Source organism: Solea senegalensis, linkage group LG17 (genome assembly GCF_019176455.1).
Source record: "Solea senegalensis isolate Sse05_10M linkage group LG17, IFAPA_SoseM_1, whole genome shotgun sequence".
NCBI classification, from domain to species: Eukaryota; Metazoa; Chordata; class Actinopteri; order Pleuronectiformes; family Soleidae; genus Solea; species Solea senegalensis.
Genome location: NC_058037.1, coordinates 16,306,632 through 16,320,055, shown reverse-complemented (window position 1 = coordinate 16,320,055; position 13,424 = coordinate 16,306,632). Strand labels below are relative to the sequence as shown.

General features: G+C 40.7%; 1 protein-coding gene across 5 annotated transcripts in view; it reads right to left on the bottom strand.

Annotated features, from left to right (window-relative positions):
• Positions 1-1,850: 1,850 nt before the first annotated feature.
• Positions 1,851-13,424, bottom strand: part of LOC122783945 (nesprin-2) — a 70,758-nt gene continuing 59,184 nt past the window's right edge. For all 5 annotated transcript variants that reach the window (XM_044048923.1, XM_044048922.1, XM_044048920.1 and 2 more), the window contains 15 exons: positions 12,628-12,790; positions 12,253-12,443; positions 11,892-12,042; positions 11,037-11,219; positions 10,695-10,832; positions 10,254-10,445; positions 8,868-9,174; positions 6,361-6,491; positions 6,139-6,268; positions 4,614-4,819; positions 4,348-4,524; positions 2,746-2,874; positions 2,428-2,637; positions 2,265-2,347; positions 1,851-2,110 (listed from right to left, as the gene is read on the bottom strand). In XM_044048923.1, the coding sequence (XP_043904858.1) occupies positions 1,903-2,110; positions 2,265-2,347; positions 2,428-2,637; positions 2,746-2,874; positions 4,348-4,524; positions 4,614-4,819; positions 6,139-6,268; positions 6,361-6,491; positions 8,868-9,174; positions 10,254-10,445; positions 10,695-10,832; positions 11,037-11,219; positions 11,892-12,042; positions 12,253-12,443; positions 12,628-12,790 (2,599 nt within the window). In that variant the 3' untranslated portion in view covers positions 1,851-1,902. The remainder of the gene's footprint in view (positions 2,111-2,264; positions 2,348-2,427; positions 2,638-2,745; positions 2,875-4,347; positions 4,525-4,613; positions 4,820-6,138; positions 6,269-6,360; positions 6,492-8,867; positions 9,175-10,253; positions 10,446-10,694; positions 10,833-11,036; positions 11,220-11,891; positions 12,043-12,252; positions 12,444-12,627; positions 12,791-13,424) is intronic.

The following is a 13,424-nucleotide window of genomic DNA, read 5'->3' as shown; positions in this document are numbered from 1 at the left end:
ATAAAGGTCTGGACTCCGCAAGGGACTTTGAGGCTTCGCCAATTGAACTGCTATGGGTTGGACAACATCGCGAGAGTGGGTCACGTAGTGACATCAGAGCACTTAGAGAAGTTCTTCTCGGGAATTGAACCAGGGGAGCTGACTCACCCAGAAAGCATCGATCTACTAATCGGCGCTGGAGAAAGACCCCTAGCCCCAAATAAATTGCAAGAGATCGGTAATTTGGTGTTGTGGGACGTTCCTCTGGGCAAAACTGTGAGTGGTAGGCACCCTGGCCTTGTTGGAAAAGTAAGGGTGACCACACAGTACTTAAGGACGGCTTTGTGCAATAAAGAGATCCTCGAATGGTTGAGATGGGACAGCATCGGCGCTGGGACTTTGAGGCTTCGCCAAGTATGACTTTTTAGAGTGATTTTGGACGACATACTATACATATACATACATACTATACATACTATGAGGCTCCATATCACACAAGTAGACATTGTTTTTTCAACACTGGTCAATATTTTTCAACATTTTATGGACCAAACAACTAATCTACAGATGAATCAGTTAAGAATCTGAATGTTAGTTTAAATCCTATGAATTCAGAATGAACTAAGATAGATAGATAGATAGATACTAAGATAAGCTTCTTTTTTTAAAAAAAGATTTCAACAATTAAAAGCAAAAATGTTTGTACATTTTTTATTTTCCTGCCTTTATTCCCTTTGGAAAAATACTTTTGGTCATTTTTGGAAGCACAAACAAAGGGCTGAAATAATGTCACAAATACAATTAGTTTCCTATTTTACTGCTTCAAATCTTGTGCTGTTTTAACTTTTCTTCTTTCATTTTGTCTGTCAAAACATTATAGTCTTACAGTGTAGATTTGTTAATTTATCACGACTTCAGACAAAACTTAAAACATTAAAGAGTCAGTGCTTACCATCAAAGAATCAGGACAATAATTCCACCATTTTCATCTCATAAATATGCATTATATTATTACATTATGTACAAAAACACCAATCTGCTAATCTGTGTGCAGGAGGCAAATATATGTCAGATTATAATCTATTCAATACAAACAGTGTCTAAAAAAAAACATTGTATGTGTATAAAACTACTTAAATTTTGTTTTTTCACATTCAGATGAAATGTCAACAGTTTGGATTATGATAAATGGAATATTAAACATACGAATATTAACATTATTGTGTAAAATGTGTTGAATAATTAAAAAATCTAACAGAGGCTTGTTTAGTTCACAATATTTTAACTTCACAGAAGAGTTAAATATTGTGATTTTTTTATAGTAATTTATTTAAACTTCCTCCACATGGAAGAAGGACTCTCCAGGAAGTTTCAGTATTTTTCATAATCACCTCAAATATTGACATTTCCTAAAAGAGAAGTAGTCAAATGAGTACGGAAGAGTATTAGGGCCACATGGAAAAAAAAATTCCAACTTTCTAACTTTCTTCCCCTCATAATTCCGCTTTTTCCCACTTCCTACCTAAGCCTATTTGAGCCTATTATTTTGGTCTCTGAACGCATATTTCATACTCATGCAAAAACAAGGCCTATTTTAAGTGTAAGTATTACTGGTGAAGAGTAAATGAAGATAGAACACCAAAAAAATTTAAATAATTCAGCTTCGCCAGCTTTCTCAGAATTCCGAATTATTTAAATCAGAATTCCAATGTATTGACTTTTTCCCAGAATTCCGACATTTTTCTCCGAATTCCAACTTTTTGACTTTAATTTCAGAATTCAAGATTTACTTTCTTTGAAAACATTTTCAAACATGTGGCCCTAATACTCTTATGTAAATGAGTTCTGGAATAAATCAAATGTTTTTAAAAATAAAACATGGGGCCATTTTGGTCGTGTGCGTGTGTGTGTGTGTGTGGATGATCAGGTGGGCGGGGGCCCGTTGGTGTAGCGTAACATGGGGTAGAAGGAGCGGGCAAAGTTGTTGACCACAGTGCAGCTGGTGTCGCTCTCCGACTGCGGGATGAGACACGGCAGCAACAGGAGGAGCAGCAGGAGGAGGTGCAGGGGGAACGCGGCGCGGAGGACTCGGTAGAAGAAAGAGCGAGGAGGAGACGACTCCCTCGTCCCTCTGTGAGACAAAGGGAAAAACAAATGTTATTAAAAAGGTCCAGTTTGTAAGATTTAGGCTGGTTTTGGATTGTTAGGAAATGAAAAGGGTTTAATATTTAAAGGGGACATACGTAATATAAGCAACAAGACGGATCGAGGGAACATTTTCATACCTGTGTGTGGAGGAAGTTTTCTTCTTCTGCGGAGGTTCTGCAGAGGAACTTTGACCTTGGACGTCTGACGCAGTGTCACTGTTCTAAAATCGAGCACAAACAAAACTAAATACAACATTTTGTTTGACATGAAAGTGTGAACCAAATTTGACATTTCAAATACCAGTCGCTGTTGTAAGACGCTCAGATCTCGGTCCACGTCTCTCAGCAGAGACTTCAGTTTGCTGCCCGTGACGTGGAGCTTCTCCTGAGCCTCTGCTCGGTCCTCGGCGGCGGCGGCGGCGGTGTCTTCGTCCTCGGGCTGGAGCTGTGACCACAGAGTCTGCAGTGCAGTCTGCTGCCGCTGTCTGCTCTGCAGCTCCTCCTGCAGATGCTGCTCATCGCACCACACACAAGGAAACAATACCACATTGATGATGAAGACGAAGAACAACACCATAGTCAGCGGTGACTCAGTCATATATAAGACGCGTGCGCTCACTGTGAGTGTGTTGCAATGCTGCTGCAGGACTTGGACGCACGTGTCAGGGTCACTGATGTCCACTGCGTAGCGTGTGCTCTCAGCGTGGGCCAGCCACAGTAACAGAGAGTGGAGAGTCCCGTGAAACTCCTGCAGAAGAAGAAAAATTCATAATGACGGTTAAATGTCTTGTTGTGGGGAGACTGGGGGCTGTCTCCACTGCCCCCTACTGTCTGTTAGTGGAAAACCAGCCTCGCAAGACCGCCGACCCGGAGTCCTCAGAATCAGGGGGTCTCACGAAGAAAAAACTTATTGATTTACAAATAGTTCTCTAGTGGCCTTACGATCAAGGCCACGGTCGCGTTATTTTAGACGTTTAGAGGGAGCGTCAGCAGTGAGTTTTAAGACGGATGTTTTCATAAATGTCGTATTGTACTCCAAAACTGTAGGGGGAGCTTCTGCTTTAACAACACACTACATTTCTCCTACACAAGGTAACTTTTGATGGATGTGCAGCAAACGCAGATGTTAAATGAGTTTGTCATCTTTTTAAGTGACCTCAGTTGAATCAAAATGCCTTGAGACAAGTTTTCAACATTCCGAAGGCAAAGGTTTTTTGTGGTGAAACACTGGAACTTTAACTTCTGTGAAAAGTGGTCAGAACAACCGTTAGCCTACAAGACAAACTTCCTGAAGAAATGATTTGTTATTGACTCAGTGGACGACTATGACCTGGATGGATGAGAATCTACACAGCATTGACATCTTGAACTTGAGTCTGATTCTGGAAGTATGACGTTACATTTCCAGTGTATAAGGTTAAAAAGAGTTTATTGGCAGAAATTCAATATACTACCAATGATTATGTTTTTAAAAGTGAGTCATTTTTACTTTAGAATATAAATTGTGGCCTTAGAATAATCCTTTTCTATGTGTTTTAGACAAATGGACATTGTGTTTTACTGACGTCATCTTGTTCCGTCGTGTTTCTACAACAGCCTGACAAAACCCAGAGAGTTTAGAAGCTGAACTTTACTATGCAAACAAAGAATAACATCCTTTCTGACACATGTAGGCCACTGTCGTTCCCCGATGTGCTTGGGAACATGATGGCACAAAATGGCTGCCTCTTAAAGAAAGGCCCTTCCCCAAAGTAGCCATTATACACACAAATATAATTATAGGTAGTATAATATTCCATTTGGCCAATACACTCCAACCAAATGTTATACACTGAACCTTTGGGGTAGTAAGTAAGTTAGTTTGAAAGTAAAGTTTCACTCATGTATTGTAACATAATTTAAACAAACTGCAGCATTGACTCAGAAGTCAGCTCCTGGTTCCTCAGCCCCACAACAAACAAAACTGAGAGAATAGCAAATGTTTTGCATTAAATAATAAATTCACACTGTAGCTGCTCTTGATGTGAAGGAAACTCTTTCCTCTGTGAAGATACAAGTTGAAAAAACATGCGGGGGAAAAAACAGCAGTGGCGTGAAAGAGGCCAAAGATTTTACATTTCTTAAATTCATTCTTAATTCAAAGCAGCAGCAGAAGCAGATCTGGAGCCGAGCTGTTGTGTTCGGTCTCTTGCAGCTCAGTACACTTGATAATTCCTCTCACCTGGCAGCGCATCAGAGTCTTCCTCAGTCCAGCGTCCCACTGCTGCAGACCTGTGCACACTCGGCTCCAGTCTCTGTTCATACTCAACAGTCTTTGCTGAAGCTCTGGAGCCTCCTGAGCTCTCAGGTTAACAGACAGCATGATGGACTTGTAGTGAGTAAACATTCTCTGCATCTCCTGCAAAAACCAAAGTGTAAACAAAGTGTAGAGTGTGTAAACAAACTGAAACACTTATCAGACGTGTTGTACTTGGTCTGAAAGTTTACCTTTAGTTCTCTGGCTCTGGCCTCCATGTCTGCTATACTCGCCGCCGCCGTGCTGGAGCAATGTGGCCGCTCCAGCTCTGGGATCGCGCTCTCTAACCAGGAAGTGAGGTGGTCGAGGTCAGACGTGAGCTGTTGAAGCTCCTGTGGGCCGGTCAGCTGATCGCTCCTGGACTGAGCCTGGAGCAGCTCCCAGCGTTCAATCACACCTGAACGAACACCAACAAACTTCATTTCTTCTGACTGGAAACTAGTATTTTGTTACAAGTCATTAGAGCTTTTCTGAAGCACAATTCTGTTCAACACAAACTGAAGAAACAGGACAGTGAGTCATCTAATATTTATGGAAGTGATTTTGAATCACTCACATGACACCATTAACTTCTGTTGTGCTTAAAAATAGATATTACTGCAATTCAATGATGCATTATGGCTTTTTTTGTGTGTGATTAGTGATTTAACGTCACTATTGTACAATACAGTACTAGTTATTATTAATAACCTAAATAATTAAGTTGTCTCACATGAAGGCCTTAGCTCTTAGACTAATTTAGCACATCTCCTCCAACATTAACAACAAAATCAATATTAAGTTAATTAATTAATTAAGCTGCCAGCCATTTTCAGCGCAGAACTGCCAAGCGTTTTACAGCATTTTCACTGATTGTCCAAGACCCACAAAACAGTGTGTTCTATGATTATGTAAACAAAGAGTAGACTCTCTTCTTTCATCAGAGGTCATTGGTCATTTTTTTCCCCTTTGAATTTGTGACAGCTCAAGCACTTTGATAAAACAGTAATCAAAGCTAGCAGCTAGTTGCTCAGAGGGTAAAAAGTTGGTGGCTAGTTGCTAAGAGGCTTTGCTGCTAGCTGCTAAGAAGCTCGTAATTGGGCAGCTAGTTGCCTATCAGGTGGTGGTGCAGTTAAGAACAACCTTAGTTAGCAGTAGGCCAACTAGTTTAACCTGAAAAGCAAGCTGCTGGTTGCTCAGTAGCGAAAAAGCAAGCAGCTAGTTACTAAGAAAGTAACTGCTAGTTGCTAAGTAGTCAAAAGGCTGGTGGCTAGTTGCTAAGAGGCTTGCGTTAAGAAGCTCGGAAGTGGGCAGCTAGTAGGCAGCTAGCTTAAGAAGAACCTAAGTTAGTAGTAGGCCTACTAGTAGCTAGTTTCTAAGAACGCATTTGAACATGTCTGAAGTAGCAGCTTCATTAAACTGATGCATGACATTAAAAGTCAGGCCATCAAAAGGTTTACATTGACACGGTGTAACTTTTAAATTATAACCTAAAATGCTGTCACACTGATCCGTTGTTTAACTTTGTTTTTACGTCTTTGCAGGAGAAATGTTAAGTAGAGTCTTAGTAATATTTTGAAAGAGAGTGAAACCAGTGTTTTCACTGATTTATCCCATTTACTGCCACATATTTAGCAATCTTTGTTGATATGTTTTGAAAAATCTGAGTCCATTTTCTGTCATTTACGGTCCATTAGTGCAGACTAACTGCCTCTCTTGATGAAACGTGTCTCTCACCAGACTGTTTGTCTGACGCGGTTAGTCCCGTCAGGCCGAGCTCCTGCGGCTGCCGCTCCTCCTCATCCAGGATCAGCGAGACTCTTTTAATGTCCTCGATGCTGCCGCTGCACTGAGACATTAACCCCAGCTGGACACACAACAAACACAGGACAGGTCACAAAATGGCGCAGACACAGTTTATTGTGATTTATTTTCATATAATAGGTTGCAAAAACGCACATAGGCCTGCTTTCGAGGCGTGCTGGTGAAGGTGGGTGCACCCTCGACGTGGCCCTCTGAGTGCAGAGCTTCGGTGTTTGCTGTCGCTCTCCACACTGACGACTTCTGTACGACCATAGACCTGCTAGATACTGACACACAAACACCACACACATTAATATACAACACCGTAAAAAGTCCCTCCATTTATTCATCTCATTCAAATATGACTGAATGTCCAGTAGATGCAAATACGGTATAATGATCATTTCCAACAGATGTATGTGCTCTCTTTGGAGGATATTAATGTCTGGTTTTAAATTACCCATTAACTTGACGTCACTGAGTAAAACATTGCCGAGTGCTGCATACAATCAGGTGGTGAAACCTGGGACTAAAATTCATCCTCTAAAACTTTCCACAAATGGAGTCAAGTAGTGAACGAGCACCACCAGCATTAATCAACCGCGCCAGGAAATTACAAAGCTTGTTGTGTGTGTGGTTTTAAGGTAACGCCATATTTCACATGTTCAAGCAGCAGGAAAGGGAGATGAAAGCATTCCACATCACATCAGAACAAACTCCAGATGGAGACGAGTTCACATAAATACGTAAACAGTGAAAACTGTTAATGTTCCGTGCAGCAGCAGTGGGAGAAAATATCACAAAAAGGACTGTTGGGATAGGATTATTGAAACGCTGGTGGAATATATCGATATTTTTGTTCCATTATCAATTGTCATACAATCACCATATTGTGGGCCATTCTATCATGTTTTTTAAGTGTGTTTGTGACCTATAGTCCTGCTGTTTTTATTGCTTCCACTATGACAAAAAACCTAAATCTATTGTATTAATGTTAACTTTTATAATGCAATCAGTTTTAACTGATATGTTGTTTTTAGTCTTTGTTTTCATTGATAAATGCCTTTGAATGCCATATAAAAAGATATATATATATATGGACTTTTATCTTTTATCTTTTATCATTACTATGTGCAGTAACCTGTAGTGAGAAATGGGAACACAGGTGATTTTATTTCTTGTTCTTATTTCCATCTTATTCTCAAACTTTATTTTTTATTGAATTCGTACACATGGCGAGACAAACCGAAGGTCAACTTCCTTGTTACATAATGCATACTTGGCCAATAAAGTTGATTCTGATACAGTTAAAAAGGAAGGAGGGGAAAGAATGTCGGTGAAAGTGTAGAATAAGTAGGAAATAACAGACAGGATGTTGGAGGAGGATGAAAGAACACGAAGGAGAAGATCTTAACAGAAACATGCAAATCGGTGGAAAACCATGTAAAAAATAATATGTGGACGCAAAACTGGTTAAAAAGGTCATGATCACCCAACACTTCACAAATAACACTTCTTTTGCGGTGCCATTTCATATAAAGTATAGTTAAAAAATATATATATATTTGAATTTAAGGTTTTTCCACCTTTAACAATATCCTCACCATGAGCCAAATGATTTTTTTAGATTTCAGAGTTATTGTGTGCTTTAAAAAAATGAAGAACACTTGCTTCACAAAAATGTGTCAGATAAAGAAAAATGGGTTTTCCAGAGCGCGGCTACAGGAGGCAAAGACTTTCTGCATGGTTACATGTGATACATTATCTGCTGAGCAGATCTCGGCAGGAAATGATTCAACCTTGAAGAGCTACATGTGAATTTATTACGCAGAGAAGAACACAAGCAACGACCGCTCAGACTTTGACACAATCCTGAGGGTGATGTAGATAGATGTGCGTGGTGATCTCTAAGATTTTCCCCTTTTTTCAGCTTTATGGGACATGAACAGCTATTTTTGAAGTGTTTCATTTTGGTTAAGTAAAAATAAAAATGAATCTGTGTGACTAAGGGATGTTTTTAGTGAATTTGGAGGAAGGTTCCTGCTCCACAAACCTTTTTCTTTCTCTCTTTATTTTGAACTGAAGTTCCATCTTGATCCAAATGGTATGGCGTAATCGGTAATTTAAGTTAAGTTTAATCTAAGTAGTAGTACTTTGTGATCATCAGAACACCGTGAATGCTCCAAGTTGTGCACAATGTCATAAACAAGTAGTTACGACAACTATAATCTATATTCGTGTTGAGAGGTGGACATTTTTTGGTATTTATTCATTTTAGAAACATAATTTAAAGTTGTGTTTGCTTCCAAATTAGACATAAATAATGATAGGGTGTGTCCAAACAGCACGAGTAAACATGTGGCCCAACTGTTGATCGTTTTATCATCAAAAAACCATAAAGAGGATTGTGATATAGTGAAGTAATGTCACAAATATGAATGGGAATACATTAAACAAACAAATAACTGGAAGAACGGAAAGGTTAATTTTAAATGTGATATAACCAAACAAAGTAGTATTCTACTTTGTTTAATAACAGTGGTTGTTCTACCTTGTTTTTGCTAGATTTATTTCTTCTTCCTCTTTGTGTTTTTCATTTTTGCACACTAAATTGGTGAATAAGAGCTAAATACATAAATATATACGCTGGCAGTAGGATGTACCTGACAGAGCACTGAAGTATCTCTCCTCCTCCTCATGTTCTTCGTCCTCATCATCATCATCCTCATCATCATCGTCCTCCTCGGGCGACGATGAACCTCCCACGTCTCCGGTGTGGTCCCACTCCAGAGGCAGGGAGTCCACGCTCACCGGTGTCCCGCACCCCGAGCGCTCCAGAGGGGAGGTCAGTGGGTGGGTGGGCGTGGCCGGGAGGCTCCCGAGGCCCCGCCTGAGCCACGACCGGCCAATCAGTTCCAAACTGGACTCCAGAGAGAAGGTGGTACCAGAGAGCTCGGGTTCTTTAATCAGCTAAAAACAAGACACAAAAAAAAAAAAAAAGGAATTCAGCCATGTCTCCAATTAAGCAGATGATACAGTGATTTATTTATTTAGTCTAATTTTAATGATTTAATACTCGGCTAAATTCAAAATCAAAGCTTCCATTGATCCCCATGAGTCTGAACAGAAATAGAGGGCTTTCAAAACTGAATGTGGGTTTTAAAAATAAATTAAATGTTTGCTTTATTACTGCACAGAACTTAAATAAAAATACACTGGATTGGAAAAGTAGTAAAACATGGCGGCAACAACAACTTCTGGTGTTTTAGGAGGGCGGAGCTTGGACTAGACAATGGGTGGAAAGAATAGCCTGCTAGTGCTAGATTTTAATCTAGTGGTGTTAAATAAACAACCATATTTATAGAATTTTGAATTGTAACATTAATTCCACATAAGAGAATGTGAGCACGAGCAAAATCTTGCATGGAAGCATTTAACGTTTAATAAAAACAACAACGAAAAACTTCAGTGTAGCATCTTTCTATGTAAATATCTCAACCATACGCGGTGTTACAGGTGGGCCCACTTTTGTCCATGGAATAATGCGTCCACGATCGCGACGCATCATTAAGTGCTAGTCACGCGCACTCACTCGCCATTCATAAAGTTGATGCATTCCTTAACAAACTCCTTTGATAAGAGATTGAATCCTGGCGCCGCTACTGGTTACAACATGAAAACCTGCGGCTTATATTCAAGTGCGGCCTATATATGTACAAAATTTATTTTCTTTTAAAATTTAGCTGGTGCGGCTTGTAGTCAGGTGCGCTCAATAGGCTGAAATGTATTTATTTATTATTATTTCCTATATTATTGCATACTGCGTCTGGTTCTGTCATATTGTCTTTAGATTTTCTATTAATGACTCACATTCAATGGCTAATTCTACACCAATAACATCAGCATGAAGATTGACAAGTCAAAGTAAAGTTGTTTAAAGTAAAGGTAAATATTGTTTAAGTTCCACATGTAGAAGAACGGCAAAGGGAAGACTTGATTATTTGTGGAGATTAACTGTCCATGAAGTGAAACATGTCATTAGGTCTGACCGGAGGTTGGCTGAGGCGCTGGTGGAAGCGGACCAGTCTGCTGAAAACATCCTGGCAGTAGGTGTACAGCTCCTCCAGCTCCTCCTCTATCAGCGCCGCGTCCTGTGGCGAGCTGCGCTGGATCAGACCCTCTCCAAACACGATCAGTCCGTCAATGCGCTCGGTGTTCAGCGTGATCTCCTTCTGGAAACTCTGCAGGACGGGGGACGGAGGACGGAGAGAGTCAGGAACACGAGAGGAATGTTTCAGAAGATGTGGCACGGGTAACATGAGAACGGGACGAAGCCACAGACTTCATGCAGTTTTATATGTTAAGACATAAAATGGCCATGATGTGTCACCAGAGACTGAGGAAACGTGCGAAAATGGAATAATGGCTTCACTGATAACAGTTTTTTCATAAACTGAAGAATGAAAAATGGACTGCGACCGTGTCCTCACATTGAGCTGCTGTATCTTGTGATGGACGTCGCTCTCGGAGAAGTGTTCCACGTCGGTGAGCTGCAGGTCCAGCTCGGTCAGCCACATCAGCATGCTCTCCCTGGTGCCTTCAAATTCCTCCCTTTGGCTCGTGAAATACTGAAATAAATAAATGAATGAATGAATGAATGAATGAATGAATGAATGAATAAATAAATAAATAAATAAATAAATAAATGAAAAACAGGATGAACAGATGAAGGAGGAGTGTTTCAAATGTTACAAATGTCTGGTTTACCTCTTGTTAATGATATGAGGTGTTACAGAAATGTGCTCATGTCATGATCAGATGTACGGCTGTACCTTCAGCCTGCGGAGGATGGCAGCCACTCGGCGGTGCAGCGTGTCCCAGCGCCGGTTCCCCTCGTGGACCATAGCTTTAAGCTGGCTGGCCCGGTCGGTGCGGTTCTCCCGGGCCAGGCGTCGGTACTGGTTGTTGACTATTTCCAGCTGAGTCAGCCGCTCGTGAACCTGCCTTTGGAAACCCTGGAAAGAAAGAAGATGATGAAGAAACAGAAAATAAGGATGAAGCACTGATCTGGTGTAAATACAGATAAATACAATTTTAAATAAAAAAAAAGAGCCAACACTTTAGTATTTTCCATGTTTTTTATGAATATAAATCTGACTGACTTCATGTCTGGTAGTTAATGGACAGAAGAAACTTAAATGTATGTATGTCAGAATCAGATTTTGTAAGTTGTTTTTAGACATTAAGTAAAGTAACTGATTAAATGAAAATCAGTAGATTAATCAGTGAAAATATGACTTTCAGTCCACAAAAATGTAGTTTTTGAATTATTTGATATGAATGAAAGCGATTGGTCAGAAATAAGGCGCATCTTTAATATTAAATGCTGATAGAAAATGTCTTTAAATTGTTTGGTTTCGGTTGTTTAGTATCAACATTCCTTTTTGGCAATAAAACCTTGAAAATCTTATTGTAAAAATGCATGTTTATAATTTATTACCATTACATGTCCTGTCTTTTTAGTGGGACTACTAAAGGATTATATGATCATATCTTAAAAAGGAAAAAGACTTTGGGTCCGTCAAGTCAAAAGTCTTAAATCAAGACATAAAATAGAAAGAGAATGTGAATATTTCACTCAGAGAAATAAAGACAAATCTACTTAAAGCCTGTATGAATCTGCCCACCTCAAACTTCTTGAGCTCCTCCTTGGCAACGGTGTAAAGGACGCCTGCAGAGTTGGGGTTGGCAGCCGTGCGCTCGGCGATCTTGAGCCAATCTTCGAACCGCGAGTAGTCGTCGAGGAACTTGCACCAAAGCTTCCACGTTTCCTCGATCCTACGGGGAGGGAAGCATCAGAGTGGAAATGCAATCAAACTGTGGCGAATGGTTTCTGTGACACTCTCATCTCTCCTTATCAGAGTCAATTTCCCTCTCTGTTTTTCTAAGATTCAAAGAAACAGTGCTACTATGTCATTTGAAAGCATATTGCTGTATAGCTGTTATACTCTTTAGAACATGGACGCAGAGACTGATTTGAGGTCCCACCTGAGCCTCCTGTCCAGAGCCATGGCACAGATGGTTCTCCAGCGCTGGTCCAGGCTGTGGCTGGTTTCCTGCAGGGAGTCGCTCTCCACCTCAGAGCTGCCAGCAGCATCTTCATCACTCAGCAGCACATCACACAGACTGAGCACCGAGGCGATGCCCTCTGTGTGCTGCTCTATGTCCCTCTGCAGCCCCTGGACACACACACACACACACACACACACACACGGTCCATATCAAAGACATCATGACAGGGGACAACGTTTCACTACAGACATACATTATTAATCACAAACAGAGTGAGAGGGTGTGACAGAGAAGCTGAGAAACCTTAAACAGTGTCATTGACATTATGCGAACTCGTGTCCTGTCCTCTACCTGCTGCTCGGCCAGTCTCCTCTGGATCTCCTCATGGTGACACACGCTGTAGGTGATCGGTCTGGAGAGCTCGGCCTCGATGTGGGAAAGCCACGAGCGGAGGTTACTCATGTTCTTATCCAGCCTCTGCATCGTCACCAGCGTCTCCTTCAGCTTCTTCACCCTGTGAACACACACACAAACACACACTAGGACCAAAGTATATACTATATAATACAGATTTATCTATCTTAAAGTCAACAATGAGAAGTTTGAGGAGCACCGACACACTGTTACTGATATTTATATAAGAGATTTGTAATGTTTTTAGAGTTTGAACCATTAGAAATTAGTAACGTCAACTTATGGACCTAATGAAGAAAAGAAAGAAAGAAAGAAGGAAAGAAAGAAGAGTAAGACAGATGAACAGTAAGGAAGGAAACAAGACAAAAAAGAAAGAGAGATGGGAATAAGAAGGAAACAAGGAAAGAAATCAACGAGGGAAGAACCAAGGAAGGAAAGAAAGAAAGGCCAATCTAGACAAAGGGCATTCATCTCTTCACTAACCTGCTACTCTCTCAGGTATCTTACACTTCAACTTCCAAAGTCTCCATGGCAACTGACCCGCTTATGTGCACACACACACTTATGTGCGCGCACACACACACACACACACACGCTGGTGTCATAGCAACGTCCAGGACAATAACAGCTCTCTGCAGAGGCTTAAAAGCCCCTGAAAGTGTGTCCTGTTTGAGAGTTTGAGTTAATTTCCTCAGTTGATCCTGCTTCATGTGCTGAGGAGGCTGAGCAGCAGC